Source organism: Callorhinus ursinus, unplaced genomic scaffold (assembly GCF_003265705.2).
Source record: "Callorhinus ursinus isolate GAN/ISIS: 27379988/994484 unplaced genomic scaffold, GSC_fseal_2.0 scaffold10, whole genome shotgun sequence".
Lineage (NCBI taxonomy): Eukaryota > Metazoa > Chordata > Mammalia > Carnivora > Otariidae > Callorhinus > Callorhinus ursinus.
The window spans coordinates 77,274,877-77,302,514 of record NW_027397072.1 but is presented as its reverse complement, the minus strand read 5'-3'; the positions used below and the strand labels follow the sequence as shown (position 1 = coordinate 77,302,514).

General features: G+C 52.9%; 1 protein-coding gene across 8 annotated transcripts in view; it reads left to right on the top strand.

Annotated features, from left to right (window-relative positions):
* FAM178B (family with sequence similarity 178 member B) overlaps window positions 1-27,638 on the top strand; it is a 105,392-nt gene that overhangs the window by 51,111 nt on the left and 26,643 nt on the right. For 7 of the 8 annotated variants that reach the window (XM_025868763.2, XM_073897809.1, XM_025868762.2 and 4 more), the window contains 4 exons: window positions 9,869-9,983; window positions 15,697-15,790; window positions 16,113-16,289; window positions 16,613-16,710. In XM_025868763.2, the coding sequence (XP_025724548.1) occupies window positions 9,869-9,983; window positions 15,697-15,790; window positions 16,113-16,289; window positions 16,613-16,710 (484 nt within the window). Of the gene's footprint in view, window positions 1-9,868; window positions 9,984-15,696; window positions 15,791-16,112; window positions 16,290-16,612; window positions 16,711-27,072; window positions 27,212-27,638 lie in introns of those variants that run through there. The other variant, XM_073897812.1, reaches the window with a different exon arrangement.

Genomic DNA, 27,638 nt, shown 5'->3' with positions numbered 1-27,638 from the left:
AGTCATTTCCTTGAAAATAATAGCTCACATTTCTAGAGAGCTGGTGCCAGACCCTGAGCGCAGGGCCTGGCCTATCTCATTTAATCACCACAACAAAATCCTCCAAGTAGATACTGTGATTTTCCCTTTTCGCAGATAATCAGGGGGCTGGAAAGCCCAAGCTTCACACGATTTGTATGACCCACAGTCTCCGAGGTGGGGGGCTGGACCCCCGGTTCCAGCTCACTTTATCTTCTCTGTCTCGCTCTCTGTGCTCCAAAGTGCAGGGACTGTGGCTTCGCTTGTCTTCATTTTGTCTCCCTCTTGAGCTCCTGGCGGCTGCAGGAGCCGGTACACAGTAGGACTCAGGTGGTATTTGTTCAGTGTGCCGCTGAGTGTCGGGGAATGTGTGCTTTGCAACACATGGGCGTCTTTTCCCACCAGCCCCTCTGATCCTGTGCATTGTGTCAACTGGGGAGCTGCGTGCACGGGCCAGACTCCAGACGTGCTGTGCGGCCGTCCGAGGTCAGAAGGTGGGATCCGCTGGCCCTGGGGGGACAGGCGTGTGTGTGATACCCCAGCCCAGCGGGCTTTGCCCTCGTGTCCCTGCCGGGTTGTGCAGCGCTGCTCCGTGGCTGCTGCTGAGCCCAGGTGGGTCAGCTCCGCCACCTCTGCCACAGCGCCTGGCACGGACTGGTAAAGCTCCCAGGTGATCCTAATGTGCAGCCAGGCTGAGAAAGTGCCAGGTTATGAGGACTTTGGCCAAGTGCATAAACCTCGTGCAGTCATAGGGCGAGCATTTCTTCACGTTTGTCGTTCAGACCCTGATCAGAAATCTCCGTGGCTCCCCTAGAGCTCAGCCTCTAGCCGCCAGTTTTCAGTTGTGTCTGAACTTTAAACAGGACCAAGGCTGGGGTCCTGCTCTCAGAGACTGGCCTGGAGTACAGCCCTGAGAGGGGCATTTTAAAACCTCCCCAGATGGGCGCCTGGGTGGCTCAGTTGGTTAAGTGACTGCCTTCGGCTCAGGTCATGATCCCGGAGTCCTGGGATCGAGTCCCACATCGGGCTCCCAGCTCAGTGGGGAGCCTGCTTCTCCCTCTGACTCTCTCCCCTCTCATGCTGTTTCTCTCTCGCTCGCTCTGTAATAAATAAATAAAATCTTTAAATAAAATAAAATAAAATAAAACCTCCCCAGATGATTCTAGTAAACAGTGGGGCTGAGGGCCTCTGGGCTCCTGCACCTCAGGAGCAAGGCTGAGAGCTGCTGGGTGCACGAGGAGCTGGGGCTGCCTTCCATGGGTTCCTCCCCACACCCATCCCACCCCAATCATGGGTCCCTGTGTGCTGTTCTTGGGGCGAGGGCCGTGGCTTTCATTAGCTCAGTGGTTTCCCAATGTGGCTGCATCTTAGAATCTCTTGGGATTTCTTTTTTAATTCTAGAGCCCAAGCTAGGCTAATTAAACCATAGTAGTGGGGGGGTGGGGGGGACCGGTGACAGTAACTTGTGAAGCTGCTCCCTAAGAGATTCCAGAATGTGCAGACAAGTCTGAGAACCACTGCATTTGGTTCTCAGCTGGGTCCTTGATCCAGAATGCAGCAAACACCAAATCCCTTAGACTGCTGGGTTGTGCTGCCCACACTGCTGTGTGGGGAGGGAGACCTTTTCGTCTGTTTCCTTTTCTTCAGAGTTCTTTGTTTTTGTTGTTGTTGTTTAAAGATTTATTTATTTAAGAGAAAAAGAGAGAACACGAGCTGGAGGGGTAGAGGGAGAGGGAGAATCCCAAGTAGACTCCATGCCGAACACAGAGCCCAACATGGGGTTCGATCCCACAGCCCAGAGATCAGACCTGAGCTGAAACCATGAGTCAGATGCTCAACCTACTGCACCACCCAGGTGCCCCAGTTGTTGTTGTTGTTTTAGAACAGTTTTAGGCTTACAGGATATTTGATCAGAAAGCAGTTCCCCTATTACTCCCCTGCCACCCCCCTCCCGCCCCCACAACACACACTAGTTTCTTCTACTGACATTTTCCATTTGTATGGTGTATTTGTTAGGATTGGTGAAGCACTACTGATACATCATCATTAACTAAAAGCTATTGTTTAAATTAGGGTTCACTCTGGAGCACCTGGGTGGCTCAGTCGGTTAAGTGTCTAACTCTTGATTTCATCTTAGGTCATGATCTCAGGGTCCTGAGATCGAGCCCTAGGCACACTGGCCTCTATGCTCAGCGGACAGCCTGCTTGCCCCTCTGCCCCTCCCCATGCTCTCTCTCTCTCTCTCCAATAAGTAAATAAATCTAAAACAGAGATTCTGGAATCTCTTAGGGAAGCAGCTTCACAAGTTACTGTCACCGGTCCCCCCCATCCCCCCACTACTATAGTTTAATTAGCCTGGCTTGGGCTCTAGAATTAAAACAGAAGTCCCAAGTGATTCTAAGATGCAGCCACACTGGGAAACCACCGAGCTAATGAAAGCCATGGCCCTCACTCCAAGAACAGCACACAGGGACCCATGATTGGGGTGAGATGGGTGTGGGGAGGAACCCATGGAAGGCAGCCGCAGTAGTGTTCCCTCTTTGTGTTGTACGTTCTGTGGGTTTTGGTAAACGTATGACTTGTGTCCATCATTGCTGTATCATACAAAATAGTCTCGCTGCTCTGAACATCCTCTGTGCTCCCTTGTTCATTCTTCCCCCTCTCCATCCAAACCCCTGGTAACCCCTGATCTCTTTATGGTCTCTAGAGTTTGCCTTTTCCAGAATGTCATCTAGCTGGAATCAAACAGTATGTAGCCTTTTCAGACTAGCTCCTTTCACTTAGCAATAGGTATTGGAGGTTTCTCTATGCCTTTTCATGGCTTCATAGCTTATTTCTTTTTGCCACTCAGTAGTAATCCATTGCCTAGATGTACCACAGTTTGTTTAGCCATTCACCTCCTGAAGGACATTTTGTTACTTCCAGTTTTTGACAATTACGAGTAAAGCTGCTGTAAACATTCATGTGCGGCTTTTTGTGTGGGCATACATTTTCAGTTCATCTGGGTAAATACCAAGGAACACAATTGCTGGATTGTGTGGTAAAAGTATGTTTAGTTTTGTAACAAACCACCAGACGGTCTTCCGAAAGGGCTCTTCCGTGTTCCCACCAGCAATGAATGAGAGTTCCTGTTGCTCCACATCCTTATTAGCATTTGGTATCTTTTGTTTCATTTTAGGTAGAGATCAGGAATATTCCAGAAATCTCAGGTTCAGAAATCCAAAGTGAGAGAAATCCTGGTGGGCCTTGTATTCAGGGACGTTACCGGGAAGCTCTTGGTTGAGTCTAAATCAGTCTCAGATTCTTGCTTTTTAAATGTGAGAGGGCGGTTTGCTCCTACCTTCCTGAGTCATACTGAGGGGGCCTTGCTTTATTAAAAATAATCCAATAGTGCATCCTGAGGTAGGAAAGTGAGGAAATGGTTGCCTGGAGTCGAGACATGACAGCTGGGCCTCTGGCAGCCATCCTGAACCATGAGGTGATCTTGAGAAGGAGAGGCACATGCCAAGAAGGGCAGAGCAGAAGACGGGCACCCAAGATCCTACAGATCAGTCAGGTCCCTGCACCAGTGTGGCCCACCTGCTTCCAGACTTTTTCATCAGAGAGAAATAAAATTCTAGCTTATCTAAGCCCAGGTAGGTTTTTTGTTTTGTTTTTGGTCTTTTTGTTATTTGCAGCAGAACCTAGTTCTAGGAGCTATGGTGATTCAATGGTTTGGCACAATGCAAGTCTGTCCTACACACTGGGGGCCAGGAATGCTCAATGGTGTTAGGTGACCAGGCAGTGGTGTCAGTTACAGAGGGCAGGAGGGAGGAGAGGTGGGTGGCCTGGGGACGGCATCACCTACCCTATACACATCCTCACTCCCATGAATAAAAGGACCAGGGGCTGACAAGGACTCTGTGTCGGGGGTGGGGGGGCTATGTGGGGGGGGTGTGGATGGGTGCTGTGTGTGGTAAGTATGGATGGGATGCGTGTGTGTGATATGTGAGTGCGTATGGATGAGTGTTGTGTGTGTCATGTGCAGTGTGTAGGTGTGTGGTGTGTGGGTGTGTTTGTGTTGGATGAATGGTTTCTGCGTCTGTGGTATGTGTGGTGTGTGTACAGATGGGTGGTATGTGCATAGTGTGGGTGTAGTATAAGTGTGGTGCAGAAGTGTGTGTGTGTGAATGGGCAGTGTGTCTGTAGTATATGATGTGCATGTATAGGTGTGTATGTGTGTGTGGTGAGTGGATATGGGGGTGCGTGTGTGTGTGAGAGTGTGTGTGGTGGGTGCATATGGGGGTGCATGTGTGTGTGTGAGGGTGTGTATATGGTAGGTGCATATGGGGGTGCGTATGTGTGTGTGACGGTGTGTGTGGTGGGTGCATATGGGGGAGCATGTGTGTGTGTGAGGATGTGGGGGGTTATAGGCTGGATTACAGCAAGGCAGGCAGGAGGCTGTGGAGGAGCCAGAGGGAGGGAGGGCCTTAGCTCAGGGTGAGCAGGTAGGAAAGGGAAAATGAAGGGTCAGTGGGATGGGTTGCATGGCAGAAAAGGAACAAAAGGAAGCCTGGAAAGAATGTGGGTAGAGCGGTCTGGAGAAGAAGCCCATGGGGATGAGAGGCAAGAAGAGCGAGTGGGTCAGAGCTTATCCAGGTCCCGGGCATGTAGTTGTCCGTGGTGAGAGGCAGCATCAGGCTTAGGAGAATTCCACACTCCTTCCCGTGCTCACACTATAGTTGGGGCAATGAGATGTACGTGTTTTTAAAATATGGACTTGATGGAATTTTGTGTTTTTACCACATACATGGATCCCTTCGGTCACATCACTCCATACCCCTGAGACCAAGTTGCTTCCTTGCCCCAGTCTGCAGGGTGGGTGTGGTGTGGGCAGGCCGGGCCTGAGGACCCAGAGGGGATCCCACAGGACCAGCCAAGAGGGTTGTTGGTTTCGCACAGGATAGAAATCAAAGTGAGCCAGGAGGCAGTAAAAGCAGAGTTTATTGAAGAGCATCAGTGATAGAGTATAGCAGACAGGGTGTTGGGGTGGGCGCCTCAGAAAGGAGAGGAGAGCGAGTCTCTCCTTTGCTTGGGGTCTGGGCTTTTCATTGAGGATGGTGCGCATGTCCTAACTGGTCAGAACAAGGACAAGGGTCCAGGGATCCTCCACAAGTCACTTATGCCCAGGAGCCAGGGGGTCTTGGTGTCAAGACGTCTAAGGTCAGGGGTCTGGAATAGGTACCCGAGGACCCCACCCAGTCCCTCCTTGGATGTTACTGACTGTGCCGGAAAACTCCAAAGAAATCACGCACTCCTTGACCTTTACAGTTAGGACGTACGTTATTTGTACTCTAAGGCGTGTGCAAGGTGGGGCTGCAGTTCCCAGCAAGAACACAAGCAGGGAGAGGAGCAAAAAGCAGTTTCCCATGGGGTCCTTTCAGTTTCCCTGTCTCAGGTGGGCTCCCCTCCCTCTTTCTGCCCGTACCCTCTCACCCCTGGGCCTCACACCCCTCTAGCACCCTGGCTCCTGGCTGGGCCTAAAAGACAAGGAATGGCAGCCTGGCCTCGGGGTGTACCCAGGGCTCCTCCTTCTGTGTCTAGCTGCCCCCCGCAGCACCCCGGCCAACCACCTTTCTTCTGGGCCTTTTATACCACCTGGCTTCATTCGGTGTAAACTGTTTTTTTTTTTCATGTTTTGTCAGTTTCCCTGCTAAACCTTCAGCTCCATGAGACCAGGATTTTGTCTCTTTTGTTCACTGCTGGGCCCCCAGCGTTTAGAACAATGCCTGGTGTTCAGTTACTGTTTATTGAGCGAATGAAAAGTTTAAATGACAGGCTGAAGCTGATTGACTAAAGCCAATGATACTGAGACAAGTGTAAATTTAAATACAGAAGTGCAGAGGGAAGTTGAGTAATCACAATTGGGAGGATAAGGAATGGTAAGCGGGGCGCCTGCGGGGCTCCGTCGGTTAAGTGTCTGACTCTCGTTTCGGCTCAAGTCCTGATCTCATGGCTTATGGGATGGAACCCCATCTGGCTCCGCACTCAGGGGGGAGTCTGCTTGGATAGTCTCTCCCTGCCCTTCCCTCCCCCCCAGCATGTGCACTCACTCTTGTTCTCTCTCTCAAATAAATAAATAAATCTTTAAAAAAAAAAAAAAAAAAAGGTAAGATTTGGGGCGCCTGGGTGGCGTCTGCCTTCGGCTCAGGTCATGATCCCAGGGTCCTGGGACAGAGCCCTGCATCAGGCTCCCTGCTCCGTGGGACTCCTGCTCCCACTCCCCCTGCTTGTGTTCCCTCTCTGGCTGTCCCTCTGTCAAATAAATACAATCTTTAAAAAAAATAAAAATGTAAGATTTGTTGAAAAGAAAACCACAGGCCCAAAATGGCATCACTTAGGCCAGGTCACTAAACCAGGGCTTAATACTTAACTGCAGTTTCAACCTCCCTCCAGAAGTGTTAAGTCTGTCAGGAATTTTCTGATAGGCATCAATGAGGTAATCTATCTGTATAATAAGACCCCCTGCCCTTCCCCCTAAGGAAAGGTGACCTTGCATAGAACAATCCTTTCTTTTCTTTCGATAATAACTTTCTTGCCCCACCCTCCTTCCTATAAAAACCTTCCATTTTGTACAACTCCTTGGAGCTCCCCTTTGCCTGCTAGGTGGGGTGCTGCCTGATGGATGAATTGCTTAATAAAGCTAATTAGATCCTTGTATTTACTCGGTTAGATTGTGTTCAGCAGATTGTAAGCCTCTCCTAAATGTCTTGAGTCCCACGCTCCAATTGGGATCTGGGCTCAGTCTGATGGGGTGGTTGCTTACTTTTCTTTAGGAACCCAGCACCCCCGCATTAAGGATGATTGGGAACACCCTCCTGGAGAATCGTGGGGTCTCTAAGATGGCATCAAGAATCAGGACCCAGGCAGATGTTTGGCCTTCCCAAGGCAGCCACCCCAGAATACTCTTTAGCAATTCGACTTGGGGGTCTTGGAGGGGGAGAAAGAGACCAGAGTCCTGCGGACTCCTGTCGTCTAACTGCTAAGGCCCAGGATGGGACCTGGTGGGTGGGAAGGGATGACACAGGCCTGCGGAGGGGAGCCGCTGGGACTGGCACGTCGAGCCGAGGAGGTTTGGGGACGTGTGCGGTTTTCCCATTCCCTGACAGTGGTGCCAGGAGCGTGGAGGCGGTGGTGGTACGTGAAGTAACGCTTCTTCTGAGGCACAGATGGAAAAGCCACTTTTATTTTAGGCCCAGTGCCTTTCCTCCCCTGCCTTCCCCCAAAGCATCAGTTCCATCCCAGGAGAACCACCCAGAGGGACGCTTCCAGACTCAGCCTCTAAACAGAGCCCAGGAGCTCAGGGCTGTTAGCACTGGCGTTTAGAAAGGCACAGGGTCCCGATGCACCCGGGGCCATCGGTCGCCTCCAACGAGTGCGGTGTGGCTGTGGAGAAACGGAGTGAGGGTGTTGGAGCTGGCAGCCTTGCGTCTTGGGTTTTGTTCTGTGTCAGCTCTCCGGAAAACCCCCATTCGGGACACAGTGCTCAGGAAAAGCTGAGAGCATGGCCTAGTTCTAGGTGGTGTTAATTACGGGCTCTCGGGCACCTGTCGTCACTTAACCAATTTCCCACGCTGTTGATTGGGCCCGATTTATCCTGAGGCAGCCCAGGCCCCTGGCTGTGGAACCTCTCCTGACCCATCAGTCTGGTCAAGCTGTGGTGTGGAGTCATGACAGGGCGGGTTGGCGAAGGGGGACAGTGCTGGGCTCCAGGTTTGGAAGCTAGCGGCACCTGCAGCTGCTGTTCCCAAGGGGTTTTAAAGCAACTGATGCGCCTGCATGGGCTGAGGGGGTGATGTGAGGGTGGACACGCACAGCACCCTTTGGGGTCCTACACTGCAGGCAGGCTGTCCACCCCCCCCCCCCCCCCCCGCCAAGCTGGTCCTCCAGGGCCTCACCCTAGGCCGATTCTCTTTGCACACGCATCCTCCCTCCTGGAAAGTTCGTCGGCCCGCCCACACATGCGTGTGCTTACGTGCGCAGTCCCCCAAGGGCCTCGGTAAACAGCTTGCTCTCATTGAGTGGAATGAGAGTGGAATCTCATTGTGTTTTGCAGACTTCATTCTTCCCTGCTCGTTTGTGAAGCAGGCAAAGGGTATCATTACTCTTACTTGTTAAATTGCCCGAGAGGGGAAAAAAAAAACAAAGTTTTTCCTCCTCCAAGAGTCTTAATTACTTGTTGGGTGAGCCCCGACTCATATACATTTCTAAAGAGAGAGACACCTGATGCCAGCAGAAGAGATGTCCTTGGACGGGATTCAGAGACCCTCTGCTGGCCATTCCGCCGGTGGCTGGCTCTGCAACCATACCAGACTGTTGCCAAAACTTCTCAAAGAGTTGAGGATTCTTTGTTTCTTGCCTTGAGTCACTGGGCATTCCGTGCTCTTTCATGCTTCTCTGCTTTGGTCACTTCTGTCCCTTTGCTGGGTGCGTGCTACCTTTCCCGTTACCTGTGCCATGCCCCCCCTCCCCCGCCGTGAACTTCCCCTCCTCTGAGCAGGCTCTGCACCTTTCACCTGCTTTGCTTTTTGAATATACTCTCCTGTATTTATCTGCCTGACTCCCGAACCCTCCCTCCTAGACTGTGAGCTCCCTGAGGTCAAGGTCGCCCCCCCCAGCCACCTTTTTATCTTGGGCATCTGGCATGGTTCCAGCACATGGGGGGATCCACTGAGGTGGACCTTTCAGAGGGAACTCTCACTGGCAGAACGGCAAGGGTCGAGCACGTGCTGCTAGTGTGCTTCTAGCCCTGTTTCGAGTTCTTGATTCGGACCCATCTGTCAAAGTCAATGTCTGTCCACATTCCTGACATTGCCAGCTTATCTTATGGCTGGTCTTCAGTTTCCCTCTTGTTCCAGTACTACTCAGTCAGGTTTGTTTAGGATTCTCTCCATCATTCATTCATTGGGCTTCCCCCACCCCCACACCAGCCATTCCTCCAGGCCCTGGGTGTGCAGAGCGGGCCCTGCCCTCATGGAATTTACATTCTAATGGGGAGACCGAGACAAGAAGCCAGTAAATCAATAAGATGCTGTAGAGGAAGGACCATGTGGAGACGTGGAGGGGTGCAGAGAGGTCACAATGCAAAGAGTGTGTGGGAGGCAGACTGGATTGCAGCCATCTTTGGGAAATAGGATCCTGCACGTTGGTTTTTGTTTTTCTGGTTTCCTGGTTGTGAAAAATGTCCTTAGGAAAAGCCCCGAGTACATAAGGTTTTCCCTCATCGTTGGTGAGGTCAGATTACTGTTCATGGTTTGTCAAAACTAGTCAAGAGACAATGGTACTTTGAGCTCAAGCTGGCTGTGGAGACGTGTCCCAGGCTGCAGGGAGTGCCCTGGGCTGGGATATGGTGGACCTGGGACCGCCCAGCTGTTGCTGCAAGGGCAGTGCCGAGTCAGCAGGAGGCTCAGGGCTGCCCTCAGCAAGGGCCCGGGGCTGCTGAGGCTTGTGTCTTCCACGTCTTGCAGTTCTGAGGCCTCTGGTTTAGGTCTCTTCATCTGGCTCGGCTCTGGGCAGCTCAGCACCCCGACGGCTGTCTGATGGAGCCAGTCAGGGCGCCATCACCCCTGGGCCCTCACACTTCAAGGTGGCCAGAGCTTGAAGACGAGAATGAAGGACCGGGTTCCCAAAGCTCCAGCGGATGTCTCAAAACCGCTGGTTGCTCGATTCCTCCAGAAAATACCTGAGGTGCTAGAGAAGGCAGAAACGGGTCCCCTTGGGCCAGGGGCTGTCACACCCAGCCCTCCCGTGGGAGTAGTGCCCCTGTCCCCCTCTGCCCTCCCTGACCCTCTGCCCTCCCTTGGCCTGACAGATGGAGACAAGCGCTGGTGGTGCCCCTCGCTGCAAGAGGTCATAGAAACATTTCACAGCCTGGGAGCCCACAGCCCTGCTCTGGGCCCGGAGGGGCCCTGTCAGCCCAGTGAGAGGTGAGTCCTTCCCCTTCCTCGCTGACCTCTCTCATTCGTTCGACACTGTGGATCTCACCTCAAGCCCGTCGACTTGTATACAGTTAGATATGTGCAGGTTTTTCCATATTGGTTATACCTCTGTCAAAATGTTAAAAAAAAAAAAAAAGACAAAATACTACCTAAAAAAGAGAGATGCATTCTTCTCAACGTATATTCATGCTAAGAAATATTAAAGTGTTTCCTATTCTAGGGAGAATGGAAGGGAAGAAAAAAATCAAGTATTTCCTATTCTGTAAAGGTAATACAACGTAATGGGCCATTTATTGTACAAAATTATCCATTATTGTTTGTGGTCCACATCCTCAGCTCCATAAGCATTTGTAAGTTAGAAAAAGGAAAGATTTTCTCTGATTATTATACGGAATTATGTGCATTTGGAGGGGGAAGTAAAAAAAAAATTTCCCAAACTCGGCCTCTAGCCTCCATGGGGAAGCAGAGTCTGAGGGATTCTAGAACAACCACACACAAGTACCCGTGGATTATGGGTATCACACCACGAATGGCAAAGGTTCTGGTAAATGACTGTGCTCCTAGCTTCAGGGGGACGGAAGAGCCAGGCACGGGTGAGTCTGGCTGCTTTGGCTGACATCTGTTCCTGCCCCTCAGTGACTCAGAGCCCTCACTGCTCCTCCTCTTCCAGGACATGTCCCAAGTCTCTCTGGTCTACCTCCAAGCCTCAATTTTGGCCCGTTCCCTAGTATCAACTCAAGGCCAGCAAGGCACAATTTTGCATGTAATTTCCACAGTGGCCAGTTTTGTTTTGTGGGTGTCCCCTTTGTGCACTGGGCTGGGTTGGGGGGGTACTAATTTGCATAGCCATTGTCCCTGCCCTCTAGGAACAGAGCCATACAATACATAAATAAATGACTGTTGTTGGGTGGACAGTGATTAGGTCTGGGTTGTAAAAGTGTGACATATTATAAACTTATTCTGCAAATTATATTATGTTCAAGCTCTTTCTTGACAATTCTTTGAGACGATGTAATGGGGTGTTTAGAGCCCTGGACAGGCCGTTATGTGGGAGCCTCTCTCCCCCCCACCGCCCCGTCGGTGACAATCTTTTGGCCCCAGCAGGTGCAGGGACCCTTTTCCCTTGCTGTGGTGGGCAGGCGGGTGTTCCTACACAGGGAAGGCCAACGCTTTCTTAAGAACCTGTTCCACGACTGTGTTTAGTAATTGTCTGCCAAACCAAACCAGACCAAACCACACTCACTCTGCTATAAATACCCCACGCATGTGCTAGCCTGCCTCGCTCCTGCCCCCTCCCTTCCTGCAGAGCTCCACATCTGGTGTCGCAAGCCAGTTGCCTCGTCCCCAACACAGAGCTTCAATCACACCGCCTACTAGAATGAGTTGGGGGAAGACTTACACTTAGAAAAACAAATGCCAGTGGGAGGGGGTGCTGGGGGCCTGTGGGGTCCAGAAGAGCTATTTCTAACTGTTCTGATGAGCTCTGGGTGTCCACCTGGAAAGTGAGAGGTGCCACCGCAGGCGGGGCGTATAACCACCTCATTTATTCCATGCTCTGCAAAGCGCCACTTTCTCCCCCGCGCTTCTCCCTTCCCCCAAGATTCGATGGCTTCCTGCTCCTTGTGCGTCAGGACAAATCCATCCTCTCTGGAGGCACGGGGCAGGGGGGCAGGTGAGCATTAGAACTCTGGCTGTGTAAATCTGCCACCTTGACTACTTGAGAACACCAAGCCCAGCATGCAGACTTGCAGACTTCCAGCCTGACCAGGCAGTTGGTCCTGTGTAAGAGGAAGGCCAATCCACGCGGTTGCAGAGTGTTGTCAGAGCTGCGTAGTCACGTCACCAGACGTGCAGCATGCTTGGACACCCTGCCTCTTCCCTTGGGCCTCACGCTGCCGGCACCATTTCCCCACGGAGGACTCAGAACTGACCCAGAGGACCTGGCCGATGGCTTCAGGGCTGATTTTCTTATTGTGGCCCTCTAAGGACAGGCTGGGGCCACCTGCCCAGCCACTTAGCCTGTGGAGGTTTTTCTGCCTGAACACAGCCTCTTTTTGGAAAAGCAAACACAACCTGGAGACCCCTCCAGTGACCTCCCCAAGATGTGGGGTAGCAGAGATGTTTGGGTGGGTTACCTGGGTTGCTGGCTGGCTGCTGCAGTTGGGGAGGCTCTGGGAGTCATAGGGTTGGAAGAGAGTTCTTCTAGACTATTCAGGAAGCACTGTGAAGGTTCTGGCATCTCCTCCACTGGGGGGTATGGCATCCTTCATAGACACATGGACCACAAGAGGAACATCGGGGCAGGCTGCCTCTCCCCACTGTCTTCCTTGTCCTGTTCCTGACCTAGCTCAAGTTCATCCCATCCCAATTGGCTCCATGTCACCCACCGCTCTGTTGACTTCCGGGGATGTCTGATCTAGGGCTCCTGGACAGAACAGATGCCCTGGGGCTCCTCCAGGGCACCCACAGAGCCCTCATATTGGCCAGGCTTGGAAATGAGGGGTTGAGATGTCTCTGCACATGGCCCCACAACTGGACTATCTTTTTAGTGTCTATGAGAAAGACTGGTCTTTCTTTCACCATTTGTTCTTAATCTCAGATTTCGTTGAAACCCATCACCATCTCGTCGAATGCTTCAAGATCTCCTTTCAAGATGCAGCCCTTCTGCTGCTGGACCAGGCGATGCCCACCTTGTTGCAAACACAGTAGCCCTCTGCCCATTGACGAGGCTGGGGAGGGAGGAATCGGGAGGATGTGTGGGAGCAAAAGGGCAGAAGAGGGACCAGAGCGTGAGCACTGACCAGGAAGCAGAAGCGAGAGCTTGAGGGGGCTTGTGCCACACGGCTGTGCAGACACTCTCCATCACGGGCCCTAATCTCACCTGCAAAGGCAGGGCAGGTCCTTGGCCACCAACGGCCGGTCTTCCAAGGCTGCTCCCAGGTTACAAGGCCCAGCGGAAAGTCCCAGTCAGACACACAGGACTGGCAGCCAAACTGCCATAGCCTAGTGCTGGAAACCTTCATCCACTTGGTTCTCTGAAAGGGCAGCCTGGTGCAGAGGCCAAAGGGGCAACTAAATGACAGTTAATCCATTGAAAGAGTATCCTGTCCAATGTGGGGGAGGCTGGTCACTGGCCATCTCAGGACAATGTAATCCGACCCAGGTAAAATGTACTTCTCTCTCCCTTCCCATTAGCTTAGCATCGATTTCCCTTTACTTCATTGACCTCGGCTCGTAGAGCCTGGACAGGCCCAGTCTGGTTTGGCAGTACAGGCCTAGGGGAGAGCACCCCCTCATAGCCTGCATGGTGGGGCCCTGACCCCTGGGCGCCTTGAGGATGGCCCACGGTTATGGAGGTTCCGTGCTCATATGCCTCTCTTACCGTCCTCCTGCTGAGAATGTCAGCACACTGTACAGACAGTAACTTTAGTATTGTTTTCAACCCTTGGGGAAAACAAATCTAGAAACTGGGATAGGGGTCAGTGACATGCCCCTCTTAAGATTACTTGTAAGTATAGAACGATGTCGTTGTCACCCAACTCCAGCTCCTGGGTGCTGGCCACGGGCTGAACCCTAACCCAGCCAGCTGGGGGGCAGGGCTGAGGGGCAGGGGGTGGACAGATGAAGCACTTTGTTCATGGAGTCCAGTGGTGGGGCCGTCACCTCATTCTTAACTTGCTGAGTCCAGGAAGGGAGCAGAGTTGCTGGGCTGTGAATGCCTGTGTTCCGTGGCCTCCTGCTCGGGGCATGGAGATGGAGGCCTGGGTGTCAGCAGATGCCACATCCCAGAATAGCAGTCACAGAGGCAGACGGTCCAGTCAAGTGGTTCCTCAGAGCCTCGGAAAGGCAGGGGACAGAGGACGCCACCATATTGCCTGCTCTGCCCAAGGAGAGGTGGCACAGGGAGATGCTCGCACGGGGAGGCTGTTGGCCCTCTCCACTTGTCACAGACACGCTTCCTTCCCCAGCTCACGTTTTCCACACTCCGCCTCTGGCAGCACCGAACTGTCTGAAAGCCCATTCCTCTTCAGCGGAGTCACAGTTCTGTGCCTGCCCCCACCCTTGGGGAAGTCTGAACACATTCCCACTCGTGCTTCCAGCCCCCATGCCTGCTCACAGGCTGGAGCAGACCAGGACGGCCCTCCTGTACGGACATGGGCCCAGCAGGTGCCCAGATGTGCACACGCAGCCTCACCCATTCCTTGGCCCTAATAAATGCTGAGCTCTGGAAGAATGACCGAGCCCAGTCCTAACCCCCGCCCCTTCCCCTGACGTCGGTGTGTGGGCACCAATTCTCCGGTTCCTAGAGATGGATTTCTCCTTCTTCCTGTCTGAAAAGCAGCACCAGTGTTAAGTAAAGAAGAGCAGAGACTCTTCCCTGGAGCATGCAGGAACGGAGGGCTCCCCCTTGGTCAGCGGTCAGGTGGCTACCCTGGAGATGCTGTGGTCAACAGTGTTGCTGTCCTCCATACCTTCATTTGTGGAGAGCCCACTGTTCTTGGGAACTCCAAACCAGTTAATAAGCGTGGAGAAGTGGATGAGACAGCACAGGGAGCCTTGTCATAAGCTCACCTCAAGAGTATCTAACAATCAACAGTATACATTTGACCAGAGAGAGAGAATGACTTAGACTGATCCTGCTCTGTTTTCTATCCAGTGAGCATGCACCTGGAAAGTTTGTGCAAGGGTGGTGCAGCTCTGCTGTCCGCTGATGCCCCTCTCACTGGAGGGATCTTGCCACCCTGAGTATGACTCTAGTCTTGAAAGAGGTATTTTGTTTTTTGGGTTTTTTTTTCATGTGACCCTAAGCTCTAACTTCACTGGTAGACAGCGTGTTAGTGTGACCTTTGGAGGGGTTCTCAAAGATCACTTTTACTCTGAATTACCCCATATTACTTGCTGACTTTGGAAACTGGCCCCCACGTAAGCTACCGTGTGGTGTACTTTTCCATGCATGCGGAGAGTCATCATACCTGTATGGACAAAGAACTGTCTTGAGGAAGACTCTTTTGGGATAATGGAGTATGATTTTCTGGTCTTCGAGTCCCAGAAAAGTAAAGCCTGAGGCCTGGCTGGAATGGCAGCCATTGGGAGCCAGCCCCCAGGGATCCCCATCTCCTGGTGTTCTTCTCCTTGTGTGGCTCTCACCCCCACTCAGAGTCTGGATGGTCTGTGTGCACCAGCAGAAGTGACAGGATGAAGTCACTTCCAATACCAGGTTATAAAGGCTGTGGCTTCAGTCTCTGGCATTCTCCCCTCTCTCGAATCGCCCGCTTTGGGGGAAGCTGGCCATGGGGTAAGGACTTGGAGGCCTGCTGGTGGGCACACGAGTGAGCTTGGAAGCAGTTCCTCCAGCCCATTCCAGCCTGACGTGACAGCAGCCCCACCCTCAATATTTTGGAGGCAACCTCCCCAGAAACCCTGAGCCTGGGGACCACCCAGCTAATAAGCAGCTCCTGGATTCTTGACTCTCAGAAACTGCATGACATCATAAATATTTGTCGTTTTTAAGCCGCTGTATGTTGGGGGGATTTGTTACGCAGTAGATGACCAACACACATAGGGCATGAGTGTCCCAGGCTGCACGGACCATCCACAGGCTCTCTGCTCTTGAGCAATGGCAGGCCCCCCTCCCTGCCTCAGTTCTCCCCTTGCATCCACCTCCCCTCCTTTCCTTCCCTTTGCTTTTGTCTTACCTTAGAGTGCTTAAAAACGACATCAGCCTGAGCTCAAGTCAGCAGCAGGACAGCCCCCCAGAGACTGCCTTGGACAGTAGCCTGAGCTACATCTATAAGGTGAGTCAGACGCCCACTTCTGCCCACCATCCAGACCTGCTGAGCAGTTGCCCGTGGTAGGTACCACTGAGCACCCGCCGTGTGCTCAGCGCCACTGTAGGCACCACACGGGCTGCCAGGACTGTTGCTGCGGAAAGTTCACAGTCCCCACGACCGGGCCTGCCACCGGAGCACCCCATGGAGGGCTTGACTCTAGGCCTTGCCGCTTGTTTTTCTCAGCTACTGCCCAGCCCGGCCACAGGGCTCCGGGTGCCATCCCTTCCTGCCCTGCCCGGCCCCCCAGGGAGGCCCTCCCTGCCCTAGCACTCTCTCCGCTCTCCAGTTCCTGGCACTGTGTGCCCTAGCCCATCCAGCGGCCTACACCGACGGGGAGCTCTTGAACCTGATCGAGCTGCTGTGCCGAGCTGGCCTAGACGTGGGGCTCCGCCTGCTGCCCAAGAGCGATCTTCAGCAGCTTCTTCTCCTGCTCCTTGAGAACATCCACGAGTGGCCCGGGAAGGTATCATGAGCCCCCAAGCCCAAGCCCAAGCCCAAGCCCAAGCCCTAGCCCTAGCCCTAGCCCTAGCCCTAGCCTCCTCTTTAAGGTCCTGAGCCTCCGCGTTTGGCCTTGTTGCTGGGACGGAAGTTGCACCTTGAGTGCACTCAATGGGAATAGCAGGCTTGGAGGTCACCAGGATGCCAGGGAGCGTGCCTGCCAGTCCCCAGCGTCCATGACCGCCCCCTCCTCTTACTCTCTGGCTTCCACCCTAAGTGGGCTGATGGGGAGGTCAGGGTCAGGGCGGGCCCTCCCGCAGCCCCCCTTGCCGCCTGCCGTCCCCACAGCTCCAGCAGCTGTGCCGCACCCTGAGCAAGGTGTCAGATCACCACCACAACCTGCTGGCCCTCGTGCAGTTCTTCTTGGATGTGACCTCTCGGAGCAGGTGGGTGCCCCTCCACCCCTGCCTCCTCCCTCTGACACGCATCCCTTCCCCTGGCACATGGTGGGGTGTGGGGATCCAGAATCCTCCCCCATCAGTCCCAACAAACCTCCCCCTCCTGCCCGATCTCTAAAACCCAGGAGAAAGAACTAAAAATACAGCTCACTAATGAGTTCATTCCGAAAGGAAAAAAGCCTAATTTTCTTAACACGGTCTTATTAGCAAAACAATTGCCTTATACAATTAGCTTCTGACTGCAGCACCGCCCCCCCCCCCAAGCCTGCTGCTTCCCAGTCCTTGGTAGCGGGTTCCTTCTTGTCACTCAGACCTCAGCGGCATTATGTCCCCTAATCACTCCTCCCGGACCTCTCTCCCAAACTCACCATTCTGCTTTATTTTCTGCACAGCGTGGCTGTCTGCCAGAAATTTATCTTACTGTTGGTTCCTTATTTTTGGTGCCTCTCCTCCATGTTCCTTCCAGGAGAGCAGGTCCCTCAGTAGAGTCACTGCCGTATCCCTCAGCATCTAGAACAGTGCCTGATACGCTGTTGGCACTCTGTTAATTCTTTTCGAATGAATGAACGAGGTGACCAAACTCAGCCCACTGGGAGATGAGACCCAGTCCCAGGACCTGGCCCCACCCAGTCTCTCCTCTCCTCCTTCCTTCCCCCACTTTAGGCCACAGCCATAGGGAATTCCTTGCCTTCCCGGAGCAGACCCTTCCTCATCTGTCCTCTCCTCCCATCTAGAGTGATGGCCCTCCCCACCCTTCCAGCCAGGCCTGTCCTGGGGCCCTTCAGGAAGACCCACAGCCTTCACGGGCATCTCCGCAGTAACCCTCCACTGCGGCCATTCCCCTGCAACTCCCTCCGCAGGGGCAGCTTCTGGAAGCAGGCTTGGCATTCCATGCAGACCCATATCCCAGGGCCCAGCTGGTACAGTCATCCTGAGTTCAGCTTCAGCTCTTGTCTGTGAATAAAGAGAGAAGGCCTCTCCACAGTCCTAGAAGGGGAGTTATTGCTCTCTATTTGAAAGAACTGGGCTTCTAGAAGCTCTGTCTGAGGGCTTTAAGTGTGAACGCTAACGCAGGGCCTCAGTGGGAACCATCTGCATTAAGCCCAGATGCATTGGACTTCTTTCCATATGATCTGAAGAGGCTGACCTCTGCCTCCAGGCTCCCTGCTCAGCCCCAAAGAGCTAGTCTTCTGTGTCACAGAGCCAGAAACCATAGTCTTAGAGGTCTCTCCCATCCCCAGCCCATTATGCCTGTTCATCCTACATCCTGTCCGTTCTGACTTCCAAATCCCAAATCCTTGTTTGCGGTTGCCTGCCCATGTCAGCTCTGTGAAAACAGGTACCTGTCTGGGTCTCAGCCACCCCTGTCCCACCTGCTTCTGCTTTCATGTTCCTCTCTCTCACCTGGATGGATGGTCGGTCCATCTCCTCCTCCCTCTGAGTCTGTCCGCTCTGAGGATACATGGGATTATCTTGTCTTTGCCTTACCTTGCACACCAAGTCCAAACCTCCAGGGCCCATGTTGTCCAGCCCCAGTTTCCCATTTGCTCCCAACAGGCCCCATTATTGGTACTTGTTTTCCTTCCTGCCTGCCTTCCCTCCTTCCTTCCTTCCTTCCTTCCTTCCTTCCCTCCTTCCTTCCTTCCTGCCTTCCTTCCTTCCTTCCTTCCTGCCTTCCTTCCTTCCTTCCTTCCTTCCTTCCTCCCTTCCTTCCTTCCTTCCTTCCTTCCTTCCTTCCTTCCTTCCTTCCTCCCTTCCTCCCTCCCTCCCTCCCTCCCTCCCTCCCTTCTCTCCCTCCCTCCCTTCTCTCCCTTCCTTCCTTCCTTCCTTCCTTCCTTTTTTAAAGTAGGCTCGATGCCTAACGGTGGGGCTTGAGCTCACGACCCTGAGATTAAGAGTTGCATGCTCTACCGACTGAGCCAGCCAGGTGCTCCAGTTTGTCTCACTTCCATGTATGTATATATACACACGTATGTGTATGTGTACATATATATATGTATGTGTATGATGAACCTCATCCATTTTCATAGCTGTGGAGTGTTCCCTGGTGTACACACAACCAGGGTACAGGCTTTGCACATCTATGTAAATATTTCTATAGGATAAACTCTTTGAAGTGAAATTGCAGTCCTAAGGTATATACATTTAAAATTTGGCCTCCAACAAAAGCTGTATCAATTAATTATACCCCCAATGGACATGAAAATATCTGTTTTTCCACTGTGTATTCTCAGTTTTGTTTTTAAGCTTTAGTCAATCTGGTAAGTAAAAAGTGTGATCCTGTGGTTCTGATTTTTATTTCTCTGACTGCCAGTGAAATTGAGAATCTTTTCATATGTTTATTGGCCTTTTGTGTTTCTCTTATTGTAAATTATATCTTGATGCTTCTTGCCCATTTTTCTATGGGGCAGTTAATCTTAACGTATTGATAAATTGCTTATTATATATGTTTCAGCACTGTATTTTCTTCTAAGTCTATATATCGTTGTTTTCTCTTTTTTTTGCACGTCGTTCTTTTTAAATATTTGTGCATGATATCTTCCGGCGAACTGAGGTTTTGGGTTTTTTGAAATTTTGTTTTAGAGTAGATTTAGCTTTATAGAAAAGTTATGTGGATGGTGTAGAGAGTTGATTCTTATTGAATCTATCTTGAAAAGAAAAGCCTTCCCCACCCCAAGATCACAAAAATAGAATGTTCTCTTTATCTCAATACGTATATTAACTTTGTTACTCTTGGTTCTTAATCCCATCTGGGAATCTCTTCTTCAAAGATAAGAGACAGGGATCTAACTTGATTATTTTCCAAGTCTGAAGAGCCAGTGGGGCCAACACCAACTTTCTTTCTTTCTTCATAATCCACCTTTCCCAGCAGATTTGAGACTACCTTTAACATATCCTAAATTTATGATGTCGTTCATCTGTTAATTGAGTCAAATTGATTTCAGGGATCTGTGTCTTTTACAGGGTGTCTTTGTAACTCCAGAGCCCTTACTAAGTGTTGCTTAAATGCCAGCAGTGAATATAATGGAACAGCCTCGCCTCACTTTTTTTTTTTTTTAAGATTTTATTTATTTAGGGCGCCTGGGTGGCTCAGTTGGTTGGGCGACTACCTTCGGCTCAGGTCATGATCCTGGAGTCCCGGGATCGGGTCCCGCATCGGGCTTCCTGCTCAGCAGGGAGTCTGCTTCTCCCTCTGACCCTCTTCCCTCTCGTGCTATCTCTCATTCTCTCTCTCTCAAATAAATAAATAAAATCTTTAAAAAAAAAAAGATTTTATTTATTTATCTGAGAGACAGAGCTAGAGTGAGAGAGAGAAGCCGACTCGCCGCTGAGCGGAGAAGCGGACACAGGCCCTGATCCCAGGACTCTGGGGTCATGACCCGAGCTGAAGGCACACGCTTAACCAACTGAGCCATCCAGGGGCCCCCTCACCTCACTTTCAAACAGACACATCAACTAGGGTGATAATGCCTGCCACAAGCTTTGCTAAGAAAGTGGGATGGGTATTATCTATTTATTTATTTAGAAATTTTATCTTACTTTTCTAAATAGATAAAGCATTCAAATAGAACAAAATTCAAAAGGCACCAGGAACACCTATTTGAAAATGTGCCCCTCCCCCTACGAGCCACCTAGGCTGCCTCCGTTTCTCCTTGGGACTTCTGTGCATATTCTCTCTGCCCTTCTTTTCACTTCAAGGTATATATGTTGGCAGTCATTCCAAATTGGATCAGAAAGAGCTTCTAATTCTTCCTTACAGCCTCACTGTATTCACTGTGGTCTTCAGCCGGCCACCCCCCGCCCCTGCCCCATGCTCCCTGTGGTGGCGATGTTGGAGGAGCTTGCTGGCGGCCTGTTCTGCCCTCACTGGTGGCTGTCCCACTGGGCTCAGTGCCCAGACTGACCCCAGGAAGGAGGGCATACTGTTGTACATTCTGTCACATTCATCTACTGACTGATTAAGCACAAAGCGAGAACTTCCACCAACATTTGTGCGAGGCCCATCCCCCCCCCCGCCCCCGACCTCGTTGACCAAGACTTCAGGGATGCACTGTAAATTTAAGGCACAGTTGAGCTCAACCCGGAGAAATGAAAGTAAATACAAGAGCAAACCATTTGAAATGGGGCCAATGGGAAGACTTTCCCTTGGAGGAGAGTCTGTCTTGGGACTCTGGCCCCTCTCGGGTAGCTCTAGGGAGCTGGGGACGAGGGGATGGGGGGGGGGGGCGACTTGCCCTTCCAGCTTCTGTGCAGGGCCTCCAGTGTGTGTTCTGAGTGAACCTCTGCAGCCACGCCCAGGAGCCCTTTTAGGAGGAGGACAGAGGCTGAGGGCTGCTTTCACTCCACTGAAAGCTGATGTGTGCAGGCTCCAGGATCCGCCTCCTTCACCACCCGCGAATGTTTATTAAATATCCGATTTAACTGCGGCCTCCAAAGTAGAGGGGCAGATGAAACCGGCTTGAGCAGGCCGCCGGATCTGCCAGGTTCCGACCCACAAGGAAAAGCTGGCTGCTCAAGTCCAAGTGCAGGAGCCCTAGGAGAAGGTGGCCTTCAGAGGCTTCAGGTCTTTGCACACCGGGGTAAGAGCCACGGCACGTGCAGGCACCCCATAGCGCTCCCCAAGTCCTCCTTGTTTTCCTTCGTGTTCTGTGCTGCTGGGGCGGGGCCAAGGGCTGCACCTTAGTGGCGTGTCATGGCCCCACCCCCTCCCCCCTCCCCCAGCTCGGTGCAGGCCCAAGACCGACCCGTTAATTCTCTCCCAGTCCTTTCGCCTTGCTGCCTTCATGCCCTGGCTCCTCGCTCCACCGTAACGCCCTTCCTGTGTGCCACCACACATGGCCTGTCCCTGCGTGGGCCCCTGATCCCTTCTGGCTGACCAGGACCCACTCTGAATGCCTGGCCAGCCTCCTGGGGGCCCTCAGAAGATTCCAGACATCACCGTGCTTCCTGCTGCTGAAATCTCTACCCCAGCAAAAAGCTCTGCCCCTTCTTTCTCTACTGTCTGACTGCCAGCCACCCACACACCTAGTGGACCCACAACTCACCTCCTTGCCTTTCTCCCAACCCCACCTCCCATGCTCAGGACCCCAACGGTCCTGCCCTTCCAGATCTTCTGCAGTCGTCCCTGATTCCTATACCTTTCACTTCTCAGCCTCTTACTGGCTATTCCTCAGCAAATACGTGCGCTCGTGTGTCTCCTACCTTAGAACAGCAATTCTGCCGCCTCCCCCCTCCTCCAGCTACTGCTGCACTTCTAAGCTTCCCTTCCCCTGCTCTCCCTTACTCCATTCACCCAAAACAGGCTTTCTGAACCCTGCCCACCCTGGACACATGGTGGATTCTTCAGAGCTCAGAGTGTCGGAGGGAGTTCTCACCTGAGAAAACAGACACCAGGCTCGGGGGGTGGGCAAGGCCAGAACATTCTAGAAGGGGGCAGCCCCAGTCCAAAATCCCTCAAAATTTTAGAAGGCCTCAAAATCCGGAGGGACAGGAGGCAAGATGAAGATCATGTCCAGGGGTCGAGGGGCCACACTGGAGCCGAGAGGGCAGCAGAGAAAAAGTGGGTCCCCATGAAGCCAGGAGTGTGAGGGGTTGTAGCTGGAGAGGATCTGGCTTGCCTTTACGAGTGGGTGCTCATGTAAGGGGTGGTAGGAGAGACCTAAAGAGCTAGGAGTAGAGGAGACATACGTCATCTGGCACTCTAGCCAAACTTCCTTATCACCCTTGACCTAATGGCCCTTCCTCAGGCATAAGCTTATCATTTTCTTCCTTGGCTTCCCAATATCATTCTCCCGACTCCCCTCCCCTTCTTTGGCCCATCCATCATCCGGTTCCTTCCTCTGCCACTCCTCAAGCCTCAGTTTGCCCAGGGATTCTGCCCCAGTCCCTCTCCTGTGGTCACTCTGCGCAGTCTGGGGGAGCTTTCCAGGCTGGGCCCTGCGGTGCTCTGTCCATATGGTCCCACTTCAGGACTCTGGCACCCCCTCCCCAGCTGCTGAGTGTCGCCCTGCCAGCCCACATGCCAGGAATTGCCTTTGCTGAACACAGTTACTTTACCTGAGGTTAGGTGCCTTCCTTGGGAGTAGCCCAAAGGCCTGCCCCTTTGCCTCGATCCGGGATGTCTCTGAAGGACCTTGCCAGCCCCAGAGGTCCTTGCGGGGTCAGCCAAGGGCTTTGCTGTGACTGCATTCCAGCCTGGCTTTCCCCTTTGGTCCAGACCTGCTTCCTTCATCCCTACAGGAAGTCGTCCCAAGAGCACCCATCTCCCCTTCTCCCTGCATGCTCACCTCTGCTTCAAAGTCCACCTCCTGGGGAACTCGACCTGAGACCCCATCTCATCCTCATCCATGGCCACAGCTCCCGACTCACGCCAGGGGCTCCCAAGTCAATACCTTTGGCCAGACTTTTCTGCTAAGCGCCAGATCTAGGTGGAAAAGTGTTTCAGGGTTAGCATGTGCAGAACAGAAGTCACCATCTTCCAAGGAGGACCACCTTCTTCTGTCTTCCATGGCCCCATGACGGTATCAGCACCTGCCCACTGCCCAAAGCCTGAGAGTCCAGGGTCACCTGCTGTCCCCTCCAGCTCCTCCCCAACAATAGCCACCTCTCCCATCACCCTCACACAGTTCCAGCTCTTACCACAGCGCCGCTGGATTGCCGCCTCCTTCCAGGCTGTCCCCCTCCTGACCTATGCCTGCACTGTCCAGCAGCATCACCTCCCTTCGGATGCACAGCTGGCCGCGTCACTCCTTTGCTCCATTACAATCCCTCGGGCTTCTGTCCCCAGGATGAAATTCAAACAGTGGCATACTAGGCCTTTGTGCCTTCTTTTCCAGTCCTACCTTCTCCCCCTGCCCAGTGTCCCCGGCAGGCTCCCATGCTCCAGCCACCCCAACTCAGGATTTGTCTCGGAGCCTTTCAGCATCAGTTCCATCTTCCCTCATCCCTCTGCTCCTCTTTGCCTGGTTAACATTTCCTCAGCCTCAAGACTAGGCTCAGACCAAGGCAACTCTCCCGAGAAACCTCCTAACCCAGGGCCCTGATTGTCAGTGCCTTTGGCTAATCCCTTGGGCTGTGAGCATCTTGAGGGAGGAGCTGTGACTGCTCTCTAGGCCCTCGGAGCCTGGCATGGAGGAGGGACTCGTGTGCGTGCCTGCTTGTGGAGCGGTTGCGTCTGGAGGGCAGAGCTCAAAGAGCGCAAGAGCTGGTTTTTGAGTAGCCAATTCCAAACTGAAAGATGGCTCAGGCAGGCTCGGAGACGGGGTGCAGTAACACAGCGGATGTGGACTGCCAATGAACCCAGTAAGGGAAAAGTAGGAAGTATCTAAAGGCGGCGGGGGCTGCACCCAGAGCTTGAGCATGATCTCGGGTTTTGAAAAATACGGAAGATAAAAAGCAGGACGCAGAAACAAGGCAGATGAACAAACAGCGCGGACCAGTGTTAGCGCCGCCCGTGGGGAGGACTAAGGCCCATAGGAGGGGCTTCCGCGTAGTTTTTGAAGCAAGGAATGCTGTTGTGGGCTGACAGTGATGAAGAGGGAACCGATGAAGAGAGGACACTATATAATTCCTATTTTGCTTCTCTTCTCTTCGTCGAGGAGCATAATTTTTCATCTGGGCTCCACTATTGATCAAAGGGAATTGAGGCCTAAGACTGCACGGGAGAAGACAGTGTGGCAGCATCCCGCTGGGCGGAATGGGTTTAAGTCCCCCGTGGTACAAGGATGTCCCCAGTCAGTCCTGGGAGAGGAGCAGATGGGGGTCCCCTGAGTCCACGGAGACCTCCGGAGGTGGGGAGGGAGGGTGCAGAAGGAGCACGGCGGGCTTGAGGCGCCCCCCACATCATTCCCCAGGGACGGCTTGTGAGCACGTACACAGAAAAGGAAGCTCTGCTTTCTAGGATTCCTAAGAATAAATCATACCAGGCTAGCCTCATTTATGTTTTGACAGGCCAACCAGAATAGTACTCTGGAGAGGACCGTCTGGGTTTCTGTAAGGCACTTGGTAGAGACTACCGTCCTATCCTGGGGACAACGTAAGAAATTTGGGCTGAGCGATTGATGTCCAAGTAGCTGGGGCTCCTCATCACAAGGTGCTGCTGGCCGGCAGAGTCTGCCTGGAGGGCAAGCCCCCGGGACCCCTGAAGTCTTGTCTTCACTGACAGGTGGGTCAGGGCAGACCCGGTGTCTCAGATGAGGCCATTAACGGAACAATAGTCAGGGGCACCTGGGTGGCTCAGTCGTTGAGCGTCTGCCTTCGGCTCAGGTCGTGATCCCAGGGTCCTGGGATCGGGCCCCACGTCGGGCTCCCTGTTCCGCGGGAAGCCTGCTTCTCCCTCTCCCACTCCCTCTGCTTGTGTTCCCTCTCTCGCTGTGCCCCTCTCTGTCAAATAAATAAAATCTTCAAAAAAAAAATGGAACAATAGTCAGACTCACACATGACCTGAATACAACTTCCAGGGAATGGAAGATCCCAGAAGATCTCAACAAACCATAATGACTGTCTGAGAGGAAAAGAGAGACCCAGCTGCACAATTAACAGCAGGATCTGGGAAATGGGATTTGACAGCAAGACATGTGAGAAAGACTTTGGGGCTCAATATGCAATCTGCGTCGCATCGCGGGGCAGCCAGGAAAAGGAGCGTCGGGGTCAGCTCTGAGCACCTCACAGATGAGAATGTTGACAGCCCCCAGGGCCTTCAGAGGACCCAATCCACAGCGGCAAAAAGATTCTGAAAGAGAGAAAAGTGTGGATGTTGTATACACAGAGAAGAGAGATTTGTGGAAAAGAACGGCCACTTCCCTCAGGTGTGTGGAGGGCCTAATTAGATGGACAAATGCGCGGACATTAGATGGCGTGACTATTTTTTGTTTGTTTGTTTTACGTAAGCTGTCAGCCCAGCGTGGGGCTTGAACTCATGACTTAACAACCCTGAAATCAAGAGTCACATGCTCTACCAACTGAGCCGGTCAGGCGCCACCTAGATGGCGTGACTTTTAAGAAGTGTGCTAAGCCTGAGGTTCTCCGGATTTCACCACAATACCGAAAAGAAAGGGGGAAATATGATGATAAAGAGGGTGGGAAATGGGTTGTAATTGTCCGTGTGAACTTTATCTACTAAATAGTAGTAACCTTTTCATTCATATGATATCCCTGCAGGAAAGGACGCATCAGAGGTGGCTAGTCAGTGCACTTTGCAAACGGGGCTGTCTGTGTAACTACTGCTATATCATAGGGCACGGTCACCCGCCCCCCCAGAAGCCCTCTCAAGCCCCTCCCAGGCATTCCCTCTACAAAGAAAACCATTTCCCTGACTTCTATCCCATAGCTTCCTTTTGCCCGATTTTAAACCTGTGCATAAATGGGACCGTGCTCAGTGTTCTCTCTTGTGTCTGGCTTTCTTCGGCGTAGTGTCAACACTTTGTGGGATTCGTCCATGTAGAAGTGAGCTGTTGTGGATGGACCTTTCATGTTGCCGTGTGGTGGTCCCCCGTATGGATCTGTGGCTGTCTCTTCCTGTCTGCACTGTACATGCCCGCACTCACGAGTGTCCCAACGTGTGTGTGGATGACGGGGCAGACTCCCAAGGAGGTTGCCCTGAGCTCTGAGCCCAGGCCCTGGTTCTTCCCGCCTGGGTAGTATTTGCTCACGTGCAGGATAGGCTCCAAGTGAAGGGCTGTGGGCAGGGGGTGGTGGGCGGAGGCGGGGGCATGAAGGGTGGCCGTGATGCCTGGGAGGCAGTGTGGACAGTCCCCGAGAGGCAAGGCGGGCAGATGCCCGGAGGCAGGGTGTTGGGCCGCATTTCCACAGCGGAACAGGCCACTATTGTTGCTTCCTGAACTGCCCTAGAGACATGGAAAAGGCAGCTCACGCCTTTGGCCAGATGCCTGATGGCCTTTTAGGGTAGTTCAGCCTTGGCAGGGCCTCATTCTCCTCTGAACAAGTGAAGATGAGGGGCGCCAGAGGGGGCTGCACTGACCAGGGCGGTTGTCCCAACATCCTAGCGGCCCACACTGGTTAGCGCCTTTGCCTTCTTCCGAGTTTAAGCATGGTGCCCGGTGCCTGGCTGGGCTGCCCCTTGCAGGAGCGACGGGAAGGCCGGAGGCTGGGAAGCCGAGTGCCTGCATTCCACTTCCCAGCTCCGCTGTGGATTCCAGATTTCGCAGTGCCTTAGGCTCCTCTGAGTGCCAATCCCGTGTCCTGATCTTACAGAGGCCCGTGGGGGGAGCAGGGCATGGGGGCAGGGCTGAGGCAGAGGCCTGGCCTGGTGAGCACAGAAAGCTGGAGCTTGTTTCCTTATATGACAGTGGCTGGGATACCTCCAGTGCCTTCTACATCCTCCTTTGTCCGTCTGGTTTGAGTCCCGGGGAGTCCTTGCCGGGTGGGGTCCAGCAGCTTCTAGGAGAGAGAGGAAGAGCCCCTGGCCAACCTTGGCTGGGCCCACAGGACCCCTTTGCTTGCCCCCTGCATAGTTTGGGTGTTATTTGGGGTGAGTCTTTGTGTTTTCTCCTCCGTAGAGTAAGGTCTCAGTCTAAAATTAAAAAGCGGTCCCGTCCCCTGTCTCTGTGTCCCAGTGGGAACTGAGAACTCAGGAGACTGTGTTTAAAAGGCAGGGGGGCCGTCAGAACGAAAGGCAGTGGGCAGGCGGGGACAGCGAGGGGGAACATGCCACCCTCAGATGTGGGTTCCTTTTCATCCATTCAGCCGGTGCTTTTTCTGGTGCTTTTTTTCTTCTCTGGACGACAGCCCTGTCCTGATCCACCCAGCCTGCTTCTTCCCTTCTGGAACCACCCCGGCTCTGCTCCGCTGGCCTGCCAGCACCCCCGCCCCCAGGTTGGCCCCTCCCCGCCCTCCGAGGCCTGGGTTTTGGATTAACGAAGCCCAGATGCAGGACTTCTGACTCTGGCTGCGAGTTA